The sequence below is a fragment of the Culex quinquefasciatus genome, chromosome 2 (assembly GCF_015732765.1).
Source record: "Culex quinquefasciatus strain JHB chromosome 2, VPISU_Cqui_1.0_pri_paternal, whole genome shotgun sequence".
Lineage (NCBI taxonomy): Eukaryota > Metazoa > Arthropoda > Insecta > Diptera > Culicidae > Culex > Culex quinquefasciatus.
This window is the reverse complement of record NC_051862.1, coordinates 76,799,963-76,822,418: the sequence shown is the minus strand read 5'-3', so window position 1 is coordinate 76,822,418 and position 22,456 is coordinate 76,799,963. Positions and strand designations below refer to the sequence as shown.

General features: G+C 36.9%; 1 protein-coding gene across 10 annotated transcripts in view; it reads left to right on the top strand.

The window, feature by feature from the left end:
• The first annotated feature begins 484 nt into the window (after positions 1–484).
• LOC6036728 overlaps positions 485–22,456 on the top strand; it is a 36,255-nt gene continuing 14,283 nt past the window's right edge. Inside the window, exons 1-7 of one of the 10 annotated variants that reach the window (XM_038250097.1) lie at positions 485–537; positions 20,015–20,283; positions 20,341–20,574; positions 20,634–20,756; positions 20,820–21,098; positions 21,158–21,364; positions 21,431–21,538. In XM_038250097.1, coding sequence (XP_038106025.1) covers positions 20,032–20,283; positions 20,341–20,574; positions 20,634–20,756; positions 20,820–21,098; positions 21,158–21,364; positions 21,431–21,538 — 1,203 coding nt within the window. In that variant the 5' untranslated portion in view covers positions 485–537; positions 20,015–20,031. Of the gene's footprint in view, positions 538–727; positions 972–1,453; positions 1,943–1,965; positions 2,108–8,763; positions 8,961–19,255; positions 20,284–20,340; positions 20,575–20,633; positions 20,757–20,819; positions 21,099–21,157; positions 21,365–21,430; positions 21,539–22,456 lie in introns of those variants that run through there. The other 9 variants (XM_038250095.1, XM_038250101.1, XM_038250099.1 and 6 more) reach the window with 9 other exon arrangements.

Sequence of the window (22,456 nt, the reverse complement as noted above, 5' to 3'; positions counted from 1 at the left end):
CCAAAATCTAAAGGTAACTGATGTGTCAGTTAGAGATTTACCCAGTATTGAATAGGGCTAAAAGTATAATAAGAAAATGAGAATCTACTAGATACCCTTAAATAAAAATAAAATTAAAAAAAAAAACAAAAAAAAACAAGAGAAGTCATCGTAAAATACAAAATTTGCTCGAATTTACTTGCTGAACAGTATAGTTTTTCCAGTTTTGACCACCCAACAAACTACCCACTGTTCCTCAAAGTAATTCCACGCGTACGGCGACTGCCTTCCAAAACAACCCGAAAGGAAGATCAGCTCGGGAGTATTGTTTAGTTGCGGCTACTACATTGCTACACTCAACATGCTGGTGTTAGTTTCACATAGTGGAGCTGCTCCCCCTTTTCTCTCAAGAGTACGCGTGAGAATTCGCCAATCTCTCTCTCCCTCTCTGGCCAAGTCACTCGCTAGGCAAAATATGGGTAGCCGCTATTTTTGTAGACGGCTAGCGCCGACCTGCAGCTCAGTTTCTTTTTCCCATCGCGACCAGCAACACAACATGTGAGAAGAGAACATTCCCCCCGTGCGCGCGCTCTGCTCGACTGCTCGAACCCCATTCGAATCCCCACAAACCAGCCAACTTCATACCACCATACTATACTGCCGTTCTTTGCCGTCGTTTCTTAGTAGTTTTTTGTTGGTTTCTTTCGTTCGTTTCGTTCTCTTTTATACTACTTTTGGTAGTGGCAAATTCTTTTTTCGACTTTTTCGGGCTTTTCTTCGTTATTTTTTCGACCAAGTGTTTACTCGTTCGGGACGTGCTTAAGCGCGACTAAGTCGTTCGTGTGAATAACCCTTTGCGGGACTTGGTCAGGTTGTTATGCCAGATCCTGGATCAGGACAGCTAAGCTGACGGTTCGCAGCCTTCACGAGCAACAAGGACATCGTGTCTTCACGTCAGCTGGAGATTGCGACGAAGAACAGTGCTATTTTGTGTGCGTGTGTGCTTTTGTCGTTTATTTTGGACTGGCTCAGCTGAACTGGTTTTGGCTTAATTTGAAAGAAATATTTAAATCACCGTTTTTTTTTTTTTTGTTTTTTTTTTCATGGTGTGATTGTGTCGAGAAAAGTGTGCGAGTGATGTTCTTTTTTGGAAGAAATTTCGACTTCGATGATATTTTCGTCTTGCTGAATTTATCGAACATCGAATCTCGTTAATGAGTTCGAACAAAAGTCCTCATCTTGTGTGGCGAAAAGAGTTGGGGTCGTGGCAGCTCAGATTATTGCTTTCGATCAGTCGAGGAAAAATGTGTGAAAAAGTTAAAAATATTTCTGGGTACGAAAATTTTTCCTTCCCCCCAGTAACAACGACAACGACGTGAACTGCCGAGGACGAGGAAACGGCCGCGAGGAAAATTCGACCGGAAAATGAGCGAGCTGCGAGCCAGTTTGTGAGATTACAAGAGAGAGCGTGAGCCAAAGATCGGGAGAAAATCTGCCAAGAGGGTGGGAAAACGTGGTGCGTCGAGACAACAGAGGAAAATTTACGAATACTAACTATTATTAAATTGCGTGTGTGTATTTTTGTGGGAGAGAACCGCACACTTACACGAGGAAAAACGCGGAAAACTGCACAACGAGAAGCGAAAACGAGCAACGAAAACAAGAAAATTTCAACGAAACAAAGAAAAAAGTGAGCCAGACAATATTGAAGAATAAGACTGGCCTCAAGTTTTTCATATTTTAAGCTAAAAATATACCCGTCAGTGAAAGAGACGCGCGAAAGGCGATAATCAATAGCGAAAAATTTCCACGAAAAAGCAAAAAAATAATCAGTGATTTGTGAGCATTTCTCTGTGTGTATGTGGATAAAGCCGCACTTGAGCCACTTGACCATCTGGAACAGCTCCCGCAGGAGAAGCTTATCAGTAATCGAGGTTTTTCGAGGTTTCAATTTCCACTCAATGTAGGTAATTTCACCGACCGAAATAAGAAAAACAAGAGTAGTCGAACCCCAAATCGGCGTGGAGAAACTGGATTACACGCCGAACGCCGACGACGACGCCGACCTGCTACAGGGGATAAGCCTAGCCGCAACAACTAAAAAATTAAGCCGCCATGAAAAAACGAGGTTAACTAAGCGTTCATCGTGGCCTTTTTTGATTTTTTCTTGTACATAGTGTTGTAAATACTATTGAGAGTTTTTCACTGTGTGCATTTTCCAGTGTTGAGTGCACTGTTTTGGTTTTCCGAATTATCGCACATACACAGAAAAGGTTTTCTCGTGTTTATCGTCGTGTTTGAGTGTATTTGCTGTTACTTTATAATCAAATGCACTCTCTGATTTTAAATCACACCAGTTGGTGATTGTGGCACGGTGTATTTTCTATTACATTCTAGAATTATTATAAAGTATCTGGTTTTACTAGATTTCAATTCATTTGCTAAATTATGATTATCAAAACGTTCAATCAATAACAGAGTGAGACGTGAGACATGGCGCTATTGGAAATGTAAGTGTCGAAATGTAATGTTTGGATGCAATGACACTTCAATTTTCAATTAATAGCTGTAGAAGTCTTGTAGCACAGTAGAATAAAAACTTTATTTGTTTTGAATAACGTCTTACTCGAAGGTACTGGGGTACCATTCCAAAAAAACTTGAGCTGCCGGCTAGATAACAGTCAGGTTTCAAACTCTTATTTAATTACAAATCGAAATTAGCACGTTTTATGCACCATGTGATTTAAAATGTTATCAGCCATTTTCTATCTAACATTAAACACAACGACCAATAGTTGGAAGTTTTTGAAACGCGTTTTAAACTTAAGTCAAGGTAGAGAGTTTTGAATAAAATAATATGCAAAGGAACCATCCATAATTATTTTTCGATACAAGTGCTGAAAAGTTGAACTTTTCAGCACCCATTTTAGTACTAAAATGTATCACTTTTCAGCCCTGTGTGTCGAAAAGTAATTAGTTTCACGCCGGAATTGCAAAAATAACAATTTAACATGCATTTTCCTGCGTTAATATTCAAAATTAGCATTTGTGGGGTCGTTTAAAAATGTTTTAATTTTTTTTTTTTTTTGCAATTCCGTCGTGAAACTACTTACTTTTCCTGTCATTCTGGAACGACGAAATAGCCTACTTTTCTGTACCAAAAATAACAGAATCGAATAGCAACACTTTTCAAAATAGATGCTGAAAAGTTCTACTTTTCAGCACTTGTTTTGAAAAGTAACACTGTTCAACATTTTTTTGATTTAAACGATTTATTGACAAAATACATGAAAATTTGACATAAAATTTCACTCAGTGTGTGTTTTTTGGAATTGCAAAAAATGTTGTATGGAACTCGTTGCAAAACTAGATTTTTTCAGCACTCTTCGTATTCATCCAACTCGGTGAACCTCGTTGGATAAATGTACGACTCGTGCTGAAAAAAACCTCTTTTTGCAACTTGTTGCATAAACTACTATTTAAATCTTTGTGTGCCGCAAAAAGTTTTTTTCTTTAGTTTAGTTTATCGTCTACTTAGATATTTTAAAAAGTAATGAGGTCATCCGACAGTTAAAAATATAGAAAAATCTGGATCTTTTGTAACCGGAAGCATCCAAATTGGTCGATTCTATCAAAAGTTATAAGATTTGAAAATTGCGGTGTACATCTAATCCAAACTAATTTATTTGTCGGAACTTAGTTTTTTAGTGCACGCGTTTCTGGATACCCAAAAGTTAATGTTTCCCCTCGAATTGGGAATGCGCAGAAATGTAATGGTCGGCGTAATTAAACCTGTCTTCTTTATATTGATCATTTAATAGTAGTTGTTGTTGTTAGTTGATTTGATAAGGGAATTTCGTATCAAATCATGTAACATTACATGCAAAAAATTCAATCAAGCCACTTTAAAACCATGACATTTCAAACCTTTCATATTTACAGTGTTTTTTTTTTTTTTTTTCTATGATATTCAAAGTGTTGGCAGATTAAACATACTTTTTAAAAAGAACAAAATTTAGCGCTTTTCTGCAGATTTTAGCTCCCCGCGTTGCAAAATAAAAGCCAATTTAAAGTTCCTAAAATGTAGCCTAAAACAGAAAATGTTGATTTCATTGTTGTACTTTTTCGTGTACGATCGTTGTTTCCACTTTATTCCAAAGTATTTAAACATTCCAACGCCCAAGGCTCCAAAAAAGTTGGAACGGTAACTTCAACTCGGGCATAACTCACCCAATCAAGACAATTCTTTTTTTCAGTGATTTGTTAGGATGTCTAGATGATCCTAGAGCTTTGCAGAACTCAATTTGATCAACTTTGTAATTTTTGCGATCAAAAACATCGTTCCAACTTTTTTTGTCGCGTGTAAAAAAAAAAATCGCCAGTGGTGGAACGATGTTTTCGGTCGCAGAAATTACAGATTTGTTCAAATCAAGTTCTGCAAAATTTTAGGATCATCTAGACTACAAATCCCTGGAAACAAGAATCGTCCCGATTGGTTGAGTTATGTCCGAGAACCAGCGTTACCGTTTGGCATCCGTGTAAGTTGGACATGCGTTGGGCGTTCCAGTGTTAATTATAAATGACACATTCCGCCGTAACGTTGCAACGCTTTGACTTTTCTTTTTTTTCAATTTTTCGGCAATAACTCGAAACATATATTTAAAAGGTACATCTATTAGATTCGGAAACTAATTTGAATTTGCTTTGGTTTGGTTTGGTTTTAGACAACCAATTTAGTTTCTTTTTGAAAGGTTTAAAGTAGAAAGTGACATTTCCATTTGGTATATTTAACCTACTCAATTCAATCAAAACAATGATTATTTTATATCCCCAAAAACTAAGAGTTTTAAGAAAAATGATTATAAACATAGATTTTATCACGAATTGATTCATAACTTAGCCAACTTGTATAATAATAATATTCAAATAATCAATCAATGAATACCATGATAAAATATTTGGAAAAATATCCAAATAGCTCATACATGCTTATCAAAACTTCACCCTCTGGTGTACTTTGCCTGAGAATGTACATGGTTTTCGACTTGTAATAGTTTTTATTATGTTCGATTTTTGTTTGTTTGTTTTTTAATGTATTTATTTGTTTGTTCAAACACGCTTAGAAAATATTTGATCGTATTCTTTCAAGTAATTACATGAATCGAAATTCTAATTGACTCCAGCAAACACACCGTGCATTATTTCACGCTGGACACAAAATCTGAAAATCACAACAGCCACCAGCCACAAAGAAAAAAGAGTGTTAAACTTTGTTTGTTTATGGTTGAGTTTTGACCTCGGGTGCGGGTCGCTTCACACCACCACCACAAATTCAACCGATTGGAGCACAATCGCTTGGTAAAGCTCTTGATTGCTCGCTCTCTCACTCTGCGCCGCACATCATCATCAGCAGGGCGCCACTTCGCATTGCACTGCTGCTGCCTGACCTTGCTTTGCTTTTTGCTCCCGAACACCGAGCGAAAGAGAGTGTGGCCAGAGATTGGCGAGTGAAATTCAACAGTTGTTGTTGTTATTAGACGATTTTTTTTTACTTTGTTTTTTTTTTTTTTTGCTTTGGTGTAGTGCGATTTTGTAATAGGGTCAGTAGTTTTATTGGCACAAGTAAAACCACGGTTGAATCAGTACTGTGTAGATTTTTGGAAGCACTTTATGCACATTGTGGCTGAATTGTAAAACCTTTTACTGCTCAATTTATTTTTCGAAAATTTGACTTTTTTTTCCTTGTTGAGGATGGTAATTTGGCCAACTTTTGTTCTTCGAAAAACTCCACTTCCCTTGTTTTATGTTTTTCTTCATTAATTTTTAGTACAGTCCAGCCTCGATTATCCGATTTCACATTGGATTATCAAATCAAGAAAAAGGTTATATGTGCTGAAAACATTCAATGTATAATGAAACATACAATCAACCAATTGAATTTTACTATAATTTGAGATCTCTAACCTGAGCTGAAATGATGTTTAGACGAGAGAATAAAAAAAAGTTATAACAATATGTTTTTCATAGTTTGTTTATCAGAAGATCCTTCCGATAATCAAACTTCGGATAATGGGGTCTAGAATGTATTTTGATATTAATTGATTTAGCAACGAGAAAGTGGTAAACTTACACATTTCTAGAGGTAAATTACACAATTTTCTGACATTTTTTTTACTGTGTATGATAATCTGTCCAATAAGAGGCAGTATTTGTAAATATTGCTCGGTTTGTTCTAGAGGTCGTATCGAGGTGCTCCGATTTGGATGAAACTTTCAGCGTTTGTTTGTCTATGCATGAGATGAACTCATGCCAAATATGAGCTCTCTATGACAAAGGGAAGTGGGGTAAAACGGGCTTTGTAGTTTGAGGTAAAAAAAACCTTAAAAATCTTAAAATTGCTCGCATTTCCGTAAAATTTCATCAATTCCAACTCTCTTAGATGCATTCGAAAGGTCTTTTGAAGCACTTCAAAATGGGCCATAGACATCCAGGATTGGTTTGAATTTTTCTCTTAGCTTTTGCAAATTACTGTCAAAAATAGATTTTTTTAAAACCTTAATATCTTTTTCCAACAGCCTCCAACACCCATACTCCCATAGGTCAAAAGATAGGCAATTTCATGGACTATAAGCCTATGGTATTAACTTTTTGGCCAATCGCAGTTTTTCTCATAGTTTTTCGATTTTTCTACAACAAACAATTTACAACGTTAGTTTTTGCCCTGTAGGCCTCCATAGCGGCACTTTTTGGTCTCAATTTTGTCATATTCGGAATCCTCGGACAATTTCACGTAAGTTAGAAGTATTGGAGTTGTAATATTGCTTTGAAAAATAATTAAATAAAACATTTTTGAAAAAAGAAATAGATCTTATTTACCCTATGCTCAATACGTCAAATGCTGTATCAAGTAGGCGAAAAACTGTTTTACCCCTAATCCAACAAATTGTTAAAAAATATTTTAATTTATTCAAAATTGCAATTTTTCCAATCAAATTTACAACTCCAATACTTCTAATTTACGTGAAATTGTCCGAGGATTCCGAATATGACAAAATTGAGACCAAAAATTGCCGTTATGGAGGCCTACAGGGCAAAAACAAACGTTGTAAAATGTTTGTTGCAGAAAAATCGAAAAACTATGAGAAAAACTGTGATTGGCCAAAAAGTTTATACCGTAGGCTTATAGTCCATGAAATTGCCTATCTTTTGACCTATGGGAGTATGGGTGTTGGAGGCTGTTGGAAAAAGATATTAAGGTTTTAAAAAAATCTATTTTTGACAGTAATTTGCAAAAGCTATGAGAAAAAGTCAAGCCGATCCTGGATGTCTATCGAGAAATTAAAAGTGAGAGTGTGTGCGTGCAACATGAAGTTAAACTCTATGAAAACCCTTGGTAAGCTTCACAGCAACTGCACAGAAAGTTTAACTCAATGTTGTGATTTGACAGCTCGATAGCCCATTTTGAAGTGCTTCAAAAGACCTTTCAAATGCATCTACGAGAGTTGGAATTGATGAAGTTTTACGGAAATGCGAGCAATTTTAAGATTTTTTAGGTTTTTTTTACCTCAAACTTCAAAGCCCGTTTTACCCCACTTCCCTTTGTCGTAGAGGGCTCATATTTGGCATGAGTTCATCTCATGTATAGACAAACAAACGCTGAAAGTTTCATCCAAATCGGAGCACCTCGATACGACCTGTTACACATTGGTGAAAAACTCGCTCTTAAAAGGTTTTGTGCATTTTTCCGATGTAAGAACGTTGTCAAAAACCGTGAAGAGTCTTTAGTTATTTAGGTATAAATGCAAAAATAAATTTTTTACGATGTATTCTAACAGTTCACATTAGATTGTACACGTTTTTATAATGAGAATTTTAATTTTTATCAATTGCATTGGACTCTTTATTACCTTAATTTAAAAAATAAACAACTTATATTTCAAAAAGGTATAAAAAAATAGGCGTAGTGTTTATATTTGTCTCATTTTTGTGCGATATATTCACTTCAAAAAAAGGCCAGGAAACCGTGGTGTAGGGGTAAGCGTGATTGCCTCTCACCCAGTCGGCCTGGGTTCGATCCCAGACGGTGGCATTTTTCGAGACGAGATCCGTCGGACGGGAAGTTAATGTTGGCTCCGGACTACTAACCTAAAAAGGTTAGGTCGTTAGCTCAGTCCAGGTGTAGGAGTCGTCTCGCTGGGTCCTGCCTCGGTGGAGTCGCTGGTAGGACTCACAATCCAAAGGTCGTCAGTTCGAATCCCGGGGTGGATGGAAGCTAAGGTTGTAAAAAGAGGTTTGCAATTGCCTCAACAATCAAGCCTTCGGACACCTAGTTTCGAGTAGGAATCTCGCAATCGAGAACGCCAAGGCAATGCTGTAGAGCGAATACAGTCGACTCTCTGGTTGTCAATATCCAAGGGACCGTCGAGGAAGAGAAGCATCAGTTTACAGAACGATGCTAAATGAAGACTCGATCGAAATTCGTTTTTTCTTGCTAACCAGCTATGGGAGCGAATCATGGCAACGTCCAGCAAACAAAAACAAAGAAATGTCAAACACCCTTCAAAACTTCGTTTCTCAAAGAAAAATGTCTATGCAAGCCATGAGAAAGTGAAATTATTGACAACCAGAATAGATGTTTAAAGCAAATAGAATCCAAGGGACCGTCGAGGAAGAGATCCTTCAAGCAAGAGAAAATATCGAGGAATAAAGACAATCGAAGTATGCAGTTTGAAGGGACTGAAGAATTCATCGGTACATGGAGTCATATTGATATCGAGAAGATCGACAGCCAGAGAGCCGACTGTAATTTGATTTTTTTGATTCACTTCAAAGGATACTTACCCCACCTATAAAAAGATTATGAATGGTCTATTATTCATTGTTTCCTTCACATTTACAACAGGCAGTATCACTTTCTGAGCCACACTTTTTGTGTGATAACACACCCGAGTACACCTTCAATTTCGTAGCCATAAACACAGGTATTAAATGGCATGGTGCCAATATCGTAATTGATTGGACTCCCCTCGTCAATGAATCATATTGGCAAGCTTACCCTTTTGAATGTGTTCGCAAGTGTTCGTAACAACAAATGGTCCTCCTTTGGTCTACCTCCCCCATGCGAAGTAGAGTGGCCGTATACTACATACCACTCATATTAGTACGCTGGTGTTATTTACCTGTGTTTACTACTAGTACAAAGTAGATGCTCTCTTCTCTCTTGGTAGTTTACTTGTTTTCGAAGAGCATGAGAATTTAACATTTACTCTCTTTCTCTGAGAATTAAAACCGGCGCGATAGTAACCAACACAGCCTTAGTAGATGAATTTTCTCTCACTCTCGTTTCTCTCTCTGTTTGCGTAAATTCATAAAAACAAAGTTGAGCTGCACCATGCGAACTTGTAGTGCGTGCTTCTGGGGCCGCACAGCTGACCCAACAAGCATGGCACGAACAAAAGTTTGAATTTTAGTTGGAATTTTTAATAGCACGTGCACTGTTCTAAACATTGCTCGGTAGGTCGTTACGAAATGGCTTTTTTTGTTAAACCAAATTATGTAACCACTCAAGTGTGTAAATGAAAACATGTTTTCTTACAATTTGTTCCATTTTATGTGAGGCAGCTGGGTTCTAGTGTGTTATTTTCGTCTTATTTGGTCAAATTTTAAGTTATTTAACATTTAACTTTTTACTTGCAAAACATTCATTTTATTTTCAGAAATCTTTTGAAAGAAGAACTAATGAATCTAAGAAACAGGGTTCGGCGATATTTGTGTCATGTGACAAAGCATTGAATTATTCGTTTTCTCTTTTTAATGTGAATGATACCCCAAAAATGCTCTAAAGTGATCTAAGAATATTTAACCAAATAGGCGGTGGTAGAATATTGAAAGCAATAATTTGATACAATATCTGGCAATCAACCACTCGAATTTTATAAATAAAAAAAACTTTTTTTGTGATACGATTATCCGAAGCTCGTATGGAAACCCTTCGGATAATCGAAATTTCTGATCAACATTCATTTATTAGAGCTTATGATCTTAAACCATCTCGAGAAAAAGCTTTCATCATCGACCCGATCGTTGAATGTTTACTGACAGTTCAATTCGTGATTTTTCTCTGGATGAGAATTTCGATTGATATATTATAATGTAAATTTATGAAGCTTCGTCCAGCGATTCCTTATTCCAAATAAACTATTTTGCTTAGTTTTTTTTTCTTTCAATGCAAATCTCTTTACAACCTTGGGAGCTGTACATATACAAGTGCAATGAAAACGTTCTAAATCCCTTATCTTAAGGAGGGGTTTTATGTCTTCGATTTGGTAGGTTCGATTTTTTTTAAAATAAAACAGTACATAAAAATATAATTAATGCGTATTTGACCCGATAATAGAATATGCAAGACAGTTTTTTGAAAACACCTTTGAATTCGACAAATGAACATTTTCTCAAATAGGGTTTTAAATCTCTGCAAAAAAAAAAATAAATGAACTAGCGGTAAGAACAAAACGAAAACGTATTTTATACCAGTCTTGTTGTTCTGCAATCTAATATCTTGATATTAAGGATTTTTTTTCTCGAAAAAAATCTTTTTGCGGTGCTGTACGTGTTTTTATATAAATTCCAAATAATTTTAAACAATTCCAAAATGCTAAACACGATTATAAACCCAGGAAAATGTATTTTAAGTTGTTTTTAGGAAATTATACTTTTATTTCCATTTAAATTATGAGTTTTTTTCGTATGTTTGTAGTAGATATGAAGTGGACCAAAAGTGTCAAGTTTAGAGCAGTAGTGCATGAACTGATGTTTTTATTTCGGCCAAGTTGATTTGCAAAAAAAAAAAACATTTTCAAAAATCATTTTTGTATGTTAAAATTGAATTGAATTTAAAAGTACTTCTCCAAAATTTTGTTTCAGTGCACATTTTTTTATGTTAAAAAAATTAAAGCACATTTTTCGAAAAAAAGTCTAATATTAGGCTGGTACAAATATTTTTAAAAGTTTTTGTCGGTGAACCTCGTTGGATAAATGTACGACTCGTGCTGAAAAAATCCTCTTTTTGCAACTTGTTGCATAAACTACTATTTCATACATTTGCAAGTGCAACAGAATTAAGTATATATTGTATTGCAAGTTTATATTATTAAATTATGGATAAGCTAATACATCCCCACTTTAAGAACACAACCCCTCCCTCCTCTTTCTTCCCCCCCCCCCCTCTCCTCCTCCCCTCCATCAAAATTTTGTTAAGCGTAATAAATTCATTTTAAGTCAAATATTTATTATTTACTGCTGTGTGTTTCTTTTTGTGAGTCCATGCCATATAACTTGAGTCCCGGGGTTACGGGCATAAATTGTGAAAATTTTAATTGTTAAATCAAATAACAGAAAAATAAATTTTATTCAAAATATTAATTATGAAGTAAAACGATAAAATACAAACCATATTCTTAAAATTCATTTGATTATAGAGTTTGTGACAGCTTCTGGATATGTTAAAGGTACTTTTTATGATGTTTTGTACTAACCAACATAGAACATAAATGTGGATCAGTTTCATGGATTGATCGCAGAAATTCATCATGCTAAGTCAACATTTTGCTGAATACTTTTTCCGGTATCAAACTGAGATTCTCCAGTTTCGCTTGAGAAACTTCGGTACGAATACCTTATTTTGACTAAGGTACTCAATTTTAAATGTAGGCAACAGAAAATTCCAATAAAGTCATTTCGAACTTCTTGAAACCAGGTATTGATTTTTGAAGCGACGATGCCCACGAAGTAGGTAGCAAAGCAAGTGAAAAAGGGGACATATGTAGATTGCAGCAAATTTTGATAAAACGTAAATGTTCAAAATGGCATATTTCCGAAAACGCAAAAATCGCAGGCTGGAAATTTCAGCAATGTTAGATTATAATCCATTCTTTCAAGTGATCTTAGTTTCATGTTTAGCATCGGTTAGCAAAAAGTACTCGATTAACAAACACAAAAAAATATGATTTGTCAAAAAAATGCTCCAGTTATTCGATGAAAACTTCAGTTTTTGGTTTGGAAACAACATTTTATCTATTAATAGTTTCAAAGCTTATCTCATTACCTTTCCAACGATGTATAATTGTCCTAATAAAACATTTAAAATGGCTGAGCTATGTTAAAATTAAACAATCAGCCTTTTTTTCGAAAAACTCTAGTTTTTTACTCCATTTTTTGACTTTCAGCTTGCGTACCTCCGTAATGAACAAACTTAGAGCTTTGAAAATTTGGATTTTTCTTAGTTAGAATGTTTACTTTCGAGAAAAAAATACCAAAAAATATTTGGAGAAGGTCACTTTTTTGAAACTTGGCCACCCAATGTACCATAGTGCATCATCTGGCGAATAGAAAAATGGTTCCAGTTTTACATTTGAGAACGGTGCCGCTTTTCGACTCCACTTTTCACCACCCATGCTCTACGCAATTAACCCTCATTTTTAAATTGACGATATCTCGGCATCTATTGATTCAATTTTAAATTATATGATTCTGTTTGAAACCAAACATTTAATAGGAAAAAATTGGGTAAAAATAAGACGCAAAACACTAATACTAGAACATTTTGGAAAAGCTTCAAATTTTGGGCACAAGCAGATTATGGTGCATGTTATCCAATGATGTTTTTTTTTAATTCTTTGAATCTGTGAAATAGTCCAAAAATACCTCTAAAACTAGTTTTAACCACTTTTGCCGGTCCTAAATTGTGAATAAAAAACAAGACCTTTGTATTATTTTCTCATTTCTTGAAAAAAACATATTTTCAGAATTTCTAAATCAGGACTTAATATGAATTTTGAAATGTAACTCCTAATTTTAAAAGGTTTGGCAAAATCGAGTATTTCTGTATGAAGTCGATGGACTACTTTTCATCCAAATACAAAATAAAAGATCACGAAAAATAATGTGCAAAGCTAGAGACATGCTTGAATGCTACGATTTTTTCAAAGACCTGTTTTTTCTCTCTCTATGCTATGCAACATTTTGAAGAGAAAACAAATCAATTTATGTAAACCTTGTAAAAATTCATAAACACTAGTCATCATCTTTAAATTAAAGCTGCCTTTGACGACATTCTTCACATTTCTAACAACACATTCCACGCGAATTAACATTTGCCGCGCGCTGCTCTTCGGCGTTTAATATCGCGTGCTAAACGACGATAAAAACGCTATGTTTACATCTTCGGCGCGCAAAAATCAATAGCCGCTTCTGGCGAAGATCTGTCTGCATCATCTCATATGTGAATTTCGTTTGTTCGTTCGTGTTTGACCTCATGACATCAGCTGCCGGCCGTCCGTGGCGCGTTTTCCCCTTCGAGCCGAGTGTGATGCTGATGCGTGGTATAAAAATAACCACGTATGACGCAGGGCCACTAGTTTGCTGACGGTGTGCTGGCTTGTCACATGTGACGTTGACCCTCTTCTGCAGTTTTTTTTTTGTTGTTGCGAAAATTGGATATTTTATATTTTGTGTCAAACTTGGCTTCTCTTGTTTTGTGTTTTTCATCTTTCTTTTTTTTTTTAGTTTTTTTTTAATTTTAGTTTGAAGAATAAATAATTGATTGAATTTTAAATTTCCTGACTGGTTACAAGTTTGGAAAAGACTTCATTTAAAAATCAAACATTACTTGTTCGTTTTACATTAACAATAAATATACCAACTAATTTGACAAGTAAGCACATAATCGACAAACTGCAGATGTCAAAGCATGGTACAAACGCGACCGATTAGCGATGACGTTCGTTCTACTACGGGTGTAGGTGTTACAACACTCATGTTACGTTGTAAACGGTGTGAGAGGTCGTGCAGTAACGACTTCAGTTTGTAACACGTATGGAACAGTTTCTTTTTATCGATAGCCAACTGATTAGTCACTGTGAAGGTTGCTTATTTCAAGAACCTCCAGCGAGTAAATACCAATTATGTTTTCGTCAAACATGTTCTATCATTTATGACAACCAAAATTAACATAGTTTGAAGTAATTAACGTTTCGCAATCAATAATATGATAGATTCGGCGTGATAAAGGCCAATCATCTTTTGCGTCTAAACCAAACTAAAACCACTGAAGCGAAAAATTAACCGCTCGGTTGACTACCCCTAGCTATCACGATTATGGTTTGGGCAAAAATTGCTAGCCAAATCGACGCAAACAGTGGAACCGAATATGAATTCATAATTGCGCTGCCGATAAATTGTATGATTAATCAATCTGATGTATGCAACTAATCAATTGGAAATGTGAGCTTCAGTGAGATGAGATCATCACGATACACTTTTTTATGAGACTCTTCAAGCATGAAATTGGACATCTTAATTGGTTTTTTTGCAATTCCGTCGTGAAACTACTTACTTTTCCTGTCATTCATAAACGACGAAATAGCCTACTTTTCTGTACCAAAAATAACAGAATCGAATAGCAACACTTTTCAGCACTTGTTTCGAAAAGTAACACTTTTCAACATTTTTTTGATTTAAACGATTTATTGACAAAATACATGAAAATTTGACATAAAATTTCACTCAGTGTGTGTTTTTTGGAATTGCAAAAAATGTTGTATGGAACTCGTTGCAAAACTTGATTTTTCAGCACTCATCGTATTTATCCAACTCGGTGAACCTCGTTGGATAAATGTACGACTCGTGCTGAAAAAATCCTCTTTTTGCAACTTGTTGCATAAACTACTAATTTATATTTGAATAATGTTTATTTTATTCTTTATTTAACAAATAATACCGAAATATTTTGATACAAGTACAAACTGACATGGTGGGCGCCGTTGGTGGCCAACGACTGTTAACTATTTGCTCCAGATCTAGTTTTAATGATCTTGATGTTTTATCTTTTCAGCGCATTCATACATGCTACATGCTGATGATAAGGGAAGCACCATTAGATCGTTTAAGCGTATGGTCGGTTGTATTGATAGGATATTACGGTCCTGTTCAGCAACGGAGAAGGACAACCATGCGTGGTCTCTCATGCTCATGCTCATGCTCAATACCGAAATAAATTGATACAAACTTATTACTCTCTTTTGACTGTAACTGACTGAAATGGACAAAATTGAACTGTCCAAAATATACATAAAGTATTCAATCAAGTACAAATGTTATTGCCAAAAGCATTACGAGTTTCAAGTGGTACACCGTATCTTCTAAATTCACCCAACTGAGCTTAAACTGCCTCGTTTATCTTAGTAGCTCGTAAAACATGATTCAGCTCAACAGTTACCATCACCGACAGTAATAAAATAAATCACTTCCCTATTCTAACCCCAACCACGGTGGGGGAGTGAGTGAAAAAGAGATCAATTTGCGTTCGCGTTTTGTGTATAATTAGCACCGCTGTTTGATGCTCGCGTTCTCGTTGCTGCTGTTTATGAATTATGCTAACTCCATCACAAACTGACCATTTCTCAGTTGCTCCTCACAGACTTTGGTGCAGGCCTCCGTAGTTATAGAAGATTGAAACGGATCATTTATCCCGGTTGTGTTTGGGCACTTTTAGCACCACCTGTTTTCTCGACGCACCAATAACCACCGTTTTCCACCTGATGGTTTGTGATATTTTAGCTACCTTTTCGCATTTTACAGATCTGTAATATATCGGCTAATAGTGCTTTACAGTTTGTGCTCGAAAAACTCGGCTGAACAACATGTTTTCTTCATTTCTTCCAGCATATTTTAGCAATCGGTTTCCTTGGCACATAGAACCTTAACAAAATTGTTTTGTGAACTATCTAGCGTCTCCATGAAATAAATTAAATTTTCAAATGGGGACTACGTTCGCTTGATTTCAAGCTCGTTTTTCATTTAAAAAGCATTTCTCTACTTCAAAATATGTAATCAACTTCTTAAACCTTTTTGTTAGTCGTGGAAATAATCTTTCGAGATTTTCAATTTTCATAGTATTTTTTTATGATATTGATTTTTGTGGAACATTGAAAAAAAAGTCAAGCAAAAACCTAGTAACACATTTATTTGAGATTGTAAACATAGGCAAGGTTTGGCTTTCGGTCTGTTTGGGGAATCAAAACACTTGTATGTTCTCTTCGTACAAGTGTTTTGATTCCCCAAACAGACCGAAAGCCAAACCTAACCTAAAATCGGTCGAATAAACAGCAGGATTGTAAACATTAATCAAATAATTGCTTATCACTAAATTAACACTATAATTATTATTTTTTAAAGCTATGTTTTTGGTTTATTTCAAAATTTGACCTTTGAAAAAAATCTGTCAAAAATATTTTATTTGAGGTAAATTATGAGAACTAAACATAAATTTTACTTTTTGTAATTTGACCTTCTCCGATTTCAATGAAACTATTTTTTGTGTATATGGTGTTAGTTTCTTGAGAATGACATTTGAGTAGGGCGTAATTTATTTCAATATTTTTGTATGTTGTAAATAAAATATTACTGTAACCCGAAGCCGTTGCATCGTAACAAAAAGAAGTCTCGAGCCAAACTTGTAGGAAATTTGACGAGCTTTCTGAAACAAAAGACACTGAAATAGAAATACACTCTATATCTATGAGATTACAAGTAAAAAAAGTAAATCTTTCCCAGTTCCTGAGGGACACACCCTTGAAGAGTATCGGGGCCGGCATTTACAAAGCGGATTCAGTGGCAGTTTCTTTCTCAACTTAATGTTAACATGTTAAGGTTAACATTCCATAGGTCGCCTCCCTAAGGTGTCGTGATAAGGTCCAGTTTGTGCCGATACACTACCTTCCCTTTACTAAGCAATCGATTCCAGAAGGGAAAAGATCACCAGTTGTGTTGGTCCGAGCCGGGATTTGAACCCCGATCTACCGCTTACGAGGCGGAAGCGTTACCAATGGGCTACGTGGCTCGGTCATCTATGAGATTACAGGAAAAAAAAACTCTGATTAAAACTATTTAAAAAGTGGTCTAAATATCGATTTTTTTTAAACCGATCAAGGAATTTACATGAAGGGCTTAATAATATTGATCATTGTCCAAAGTCCAATACTTGTAAGCATACAACGGTTTTTAAAAATACAAATGTTGAAAAACCAGTAATTCTTTGTGGTTTTTGGCCTTTTCTATGGGTTTGTTCAAATATTACGTCCAGAGGTTTTTGGGATTCCAAGTCCTATCCCCTAACCTGTAGGACCGATTGAACGAAAATCATTCTCTACAAGGGGAACCCCGGTTTGCCGTAAACTGATACCTTTTTGTTTGGCTGAAACACCCTACTGTATAAATCGCTGTATCTTCACAAGGATTGGACTTAGGACAGTAGTCAATATAGGGGGATGGCGTCGCTATTTTTAGACCACGTTTTCCACTTTTTCTCATCGAAACCGACTACTTTATCGACTTCCTTTGCTGGGTGAGATAGGACGCCGTCTATTTTTAGACGATGACTCAGCACTTTTCCACTCTTGCACTTAAAAAAAAACAGATGGCAGCACGATGTAACACCACGTCCCTATTGAATCTTTCATGTGAAATTGTCTGGAAAATCGAGTCTAGTGATCGGTTTTTGAAAATTTCGACGTTTTGTTTTAAATTTGATTTTTGTTAATATGTCCAATATATCCAATTTTCATTTTTTGCTTTTTGGGTATTTTTGAAACCGCCTTGAGTCAGGCATTAAAAACACACAAAAAAAGTAAGGCAAATTTATTTTTTTGGACCTTAACACTGGAACGCCCAACGCATGTCAAATTTACACGGACGCCCAAGCCTCCAAAAAAGTTAAAATGGTAATTTCAACTCGCTGGTTCTCGAGCATAACTTAACCACGTTTTTCGGGAAGTTTTTTTTTCTCTAGTAATTTGTAGGGATGTCTAGATGATCCTAGAAATTTTCAGAATTTGATTTGATCAAATCTGTAATTTTTGCGATCAAAATAAAAAAATAAATTGAAACGAAATTACAGATTTGATTAAATCAAATTCTGCAAAGTACTAGGATCATCTAAACATCCCTACAAATTACCATCGAAATAAAACGTTCCGATTGGTTGAGTATGCTCCACAACCAGCGAGTTGAAATCACCGTTCCAATTATTCTAAGGGGTTGGAAGTTGGAATGTTAAAGAAAAATTCAAAAAATTATATTTGTATTTTTTAGGAGAAACATGCAATCCTGCATTTTTTGTGGGGTTTTCTGCAACATCTTGTGCGGTTTTTTTACAAACAAATTGAGCAAAAAAGCGTGGGATCACTTTCATATTGACTTTTAAACCTGTAAATCAAAAATTGTATGAATATGTATAGTGTGTATTTTTATGACAGTGTATTTTGTCAGAAAGTTCGTCAAATTTTCTAGATGCAACGGCTTTTTGATACGAGTCAACGGCTTCGAGAAACAGCAATAAATCTATATTACGAAACATAAAAATAAAGAATATTCCCAGTGCTCAGTGGTCCAGAACATTTGAAATTTTATTTAAAAAAAATAGTTCAGGAGTGATAGAGTACTCCGCAGAGTTGTTGCAAATGGGAAGGGACAACTTTTGGCTTTGTTGAAAATTAGAGTGGTTTACGATTTCGGGTATTCCGTAAAATCTTACTTTCCATGAATATTTTTCTCTTCCAGATGGTTGTTGGGCATACCAATTCAAACATCTTTGTTAAGGCACCAACATTTTATCTCACCTTTTTAACCTTAAATTGGTGTATTTTTTATGAATACGTTTTTTCCTCTTCTAGAAAATGTGTTTGTTTTTTAAATGAATGTTTAAAAATGTGTAGAGCAATTGCCATATGGTGTAGCCCTCATTTAATTTGTTTTGTTCCGAAAAAATATGATTTTAATTTTTATTCCAGGAGACAGGAAATTTGAGTAAGCCCGAACAAACGGAAATAACGTGGGAATAACATTTTTTGATATTTGAAAATACTAGGTCAATAACACTTGATGTTATTTATAACAAGTTTTGTTATTCGCCGTCATGATTTTTTTGTTATTGGATTGTTATTGTAATAACAGACTAATAACATTTTTAGTTATTTTTCGAACAAATCTTTGTTATTATTTTTTGTTATTTTAACAACTAATCCGATCATCCCAATAACAGTTGGAGTTATTTTTCCATAACAAAAAATGATATTTCAAAGTTGTTTTGGCTTTCAACCAATATCAGATCAATAACAAATTTTGTTATGATAACATAAACTGTTATTAAACTCTTATGCAAAAATGGATTTTGCAAGAATATTCCATAACACTTTTTGTTTTTTTAACAGTATTTGTTATTGAAATGGCATGAATTTTGTTATTACCGTCAGCCCGGGAACTTGTGAGTAATTTTGATAAGTTTCTATGTATGCTCATAAGTTCTTTAAAAAATACCTAGTAATTTTGTTGAGTCGAGTTTCGAGACACCATCAATAAAACTAAAGCAAAGATTTTTAGTATCAATTAGTTCGCAGCTCAACCTGAACACACGATCCCACGTTCCATAGCTTTGAATGAACGCGTGCAGTGAGTGAGTGACTGGACGCGCGTGTGCGTTTGAATGAAGGACACAATATCCGAAAAATTAGGTTTAATGTTTGTTTATAGTTTTTCCTAAAATAAACAGGAGTTGGTGCTATTTTCGTGTTTGCTGGCTAATGCTGTACAATCCCGAATGGTTTCTCTATAGCTCTCTCATATACGCTACACTAGGATTCTAGGCAAAAACTAAGCGCGCATCACCACCAAGCATCTCCACCCATCGCCATGCGAGTCAGTCGAGTTTAAGTTTGCGCCAAGTCTTCCGCAAATACAAGATCCTTCCGAGCGAAACCATTCAATTCAATAAATTTTAAGTTAAAATAAAAAAAAATACATTCATCAAAACCACCCATATAAAACGGCGTTTGTTGTGCCGTATACTCTTCCTACTACTAAAACAAAAATCCACCACCAAATAAAAAATACCAATATCACCACCAAAACCATCGAAACCCAAACAAAACCATGGCCGAAGATCTAGCGGACCAAATTGATGATTATATCTGTGTATTTGAAGGAGCCGGTGATCTAACGATGGACACATTCGTCATGTTACTGTTCGCGTTGATCGTAGTAGTGATAGCGCTAGTTTTCCTCTCGAAGCTACTGTACGATAAGTATGTAAAGAAGGGCGGCTCCGTAACGGCGGAGGGAGGAGCCTCGACGACGATATCTTCGACCTCGGCCGGACTCGTGGCCGGCAGTTCGGCGCTGCTGCCGAGCAAGGATGGCGCAGCCGTCGGTTTGCGACTGTCCGAGCCGAAGGAGGTGCTGGCAACGAAAAAGGTAGCTGGAACGTGAAGTTCATGCGTCTCAAGAGTTGACATCTGTGTTGCATTTCAGGAAGCTCTCCTTGCCCAAGCAAGGAATGGTGGTGGCGCTCTGGGTGGTGGTGCCCGAGTTGGTGGTGGCCTGGGCGGCGGTGCTGCATTTGGTCCCAAAGCCGGTGGTATCGGCGGTGGAGGTGGTGGCGGAGCCGTTCTCCGGAAACGAATCTCCCGCAAGAGTCCTGGTCCCGAGCTGACCCAGAAGAAGCGAACGATCGTCCCTCCGTCCAACATCAATGGATCGGATATTGTGAGATGATTTATCTTCTAGTGTAGATCAGATTTGAAGTTAACTATCTCGTATTGCAGCAATCGGTACAATGGGCCATCCACATGTTCCGGTGGCTCTACTCTGATCTGGTCGTTGTGAACAAGCTGCTGCAGGACTGGGTTGGTACCGTCAACACGGCGTTGCTATCCTATGTGGAACAGGTAAAATAACCTCAAGCTTCCTTCTTCCAAATCCCTTACTAACAGCGACTTCTCCCCCAACAGCACGAGATGATCGTCGAAGTGGTGCGGATACTGCCGGAGAGTCTACCCCCGAACATGCCGAGCATCCTGTGCGAGCCGGCCGAGCAGCCGAACGAAGTGGAGCTCATGTTCGACCTGGAGGCCACCCCAGTCCTGCAGATCAAGGCGTTCAAATCGACCAACCAGAAGACGGACGTCTCCCACTACAAGGCGACCGTGTCCCGGTTGAAGACCCGCATGAGCCTGATTATCAACTTTTTCGCGCTCAAGGGTGAAATGAAGGTGGAAGGCTTCCCGGATGTAAGTGACCGTAATCCTATCAACATCAACTCACTAACAACCCTAAAATCCGCTCGCAGATCAAGATCCACCTGAACAGCATTGGCCCGCTTAAGACGGCCAACGCCCAGGACGAGAAGAAGCAGGGCGATCTGATCGTCGAGCTGCTCTCGTCCTCGATCCGGGACGTCGTCTATCCGATCGACTTCTCCATCTACTCGACCTGTCCGCGCCTGATGGGCGAGGAGCCGGAGGATGTGATGCCGCTGGATTACTCCGCGTACGGGGTAAGATCGGCACTTTCGTGAAGTCTTCTTGTGATGAAAAATAATGGGGGATAAATTCTATTTTAGCAATACGATACCTACCGTTCGTACCAGGACGATTCGTTCGGCACTAGCGTGTCTGCTTCGCCAAGGAAGCTTCTAGTCAAGATCATCAAAGCTGAAGGACTTTTACAGGTTAGTTATTAAAAATTTGCAAGGATTTCTGTGGATCAAAACGTCTCAAAATGTTTTTTTTTGTGTTTTTGGGAAGGTGCGTACTGCGCATAAACTATCCAGATTATTAAACATGGAGGACGTTACGAATGTTAACGGCGTTCAAATCAAACCATCCACTTTCACGACCCCCGGGTCTTTTGTGGTATCAATTGCAAGTTTGTGCTCGAACCTAGGAGTCCGAAGTCTTGAATGGGGAGAGCACCCAAACCTATTTTTACTCCAAGGAACCTTCTACTCCAGGGTTCGAACTGACGACCTTTGGATTGCGAGTCCAACCGCCGCCAACGATTCCACCGGAGCAGGCTTGGTTTGGAGTGTACATATAAGGCTAGTATTCAGATCGGAAGGAAAGGGGTCAAGAAACAGCTTTACGAACAGCAGAACAAAGGAGAGGGAGCGATTTCTTGGGGTTTTGCTTCACCCTCTCTGACAGGGTTACCAGGTCTGAACAGAAAAAAATCTGGCAAAAAATCTGGAAAAAATCTGGCAAGCCACTTTTCTCAAAGTAATTAGCAATTTTGTGTTCAAAAACAGTGTATTTTCACTTTTTATGCATTATAGATTTACAAAATAAACAAAATGCATCAAGAAAACAATTTGAGGAAAAAATAGAAAATTATTTTTTTCAAATTGACACTCAAAAAATCTGGCAATGCCAGATTTATCTGGCAACCTGGCACCCCTGCTCTCTGACTTGCTTGCGCTGCCGCTGCTGCCCATTTGATTTTTTTCTTGACCGGTTCCTTCCGAAGTGCGTATACCGCTATAGCGTGGAGACGACTCCTACTCTTGGAAAGACTTAAAGCTTAAAAACACCCAAGGCCGGGACCGACGATTTACTTCCCCATCCGATGGAAGGTTGGACCAGACGAAAAT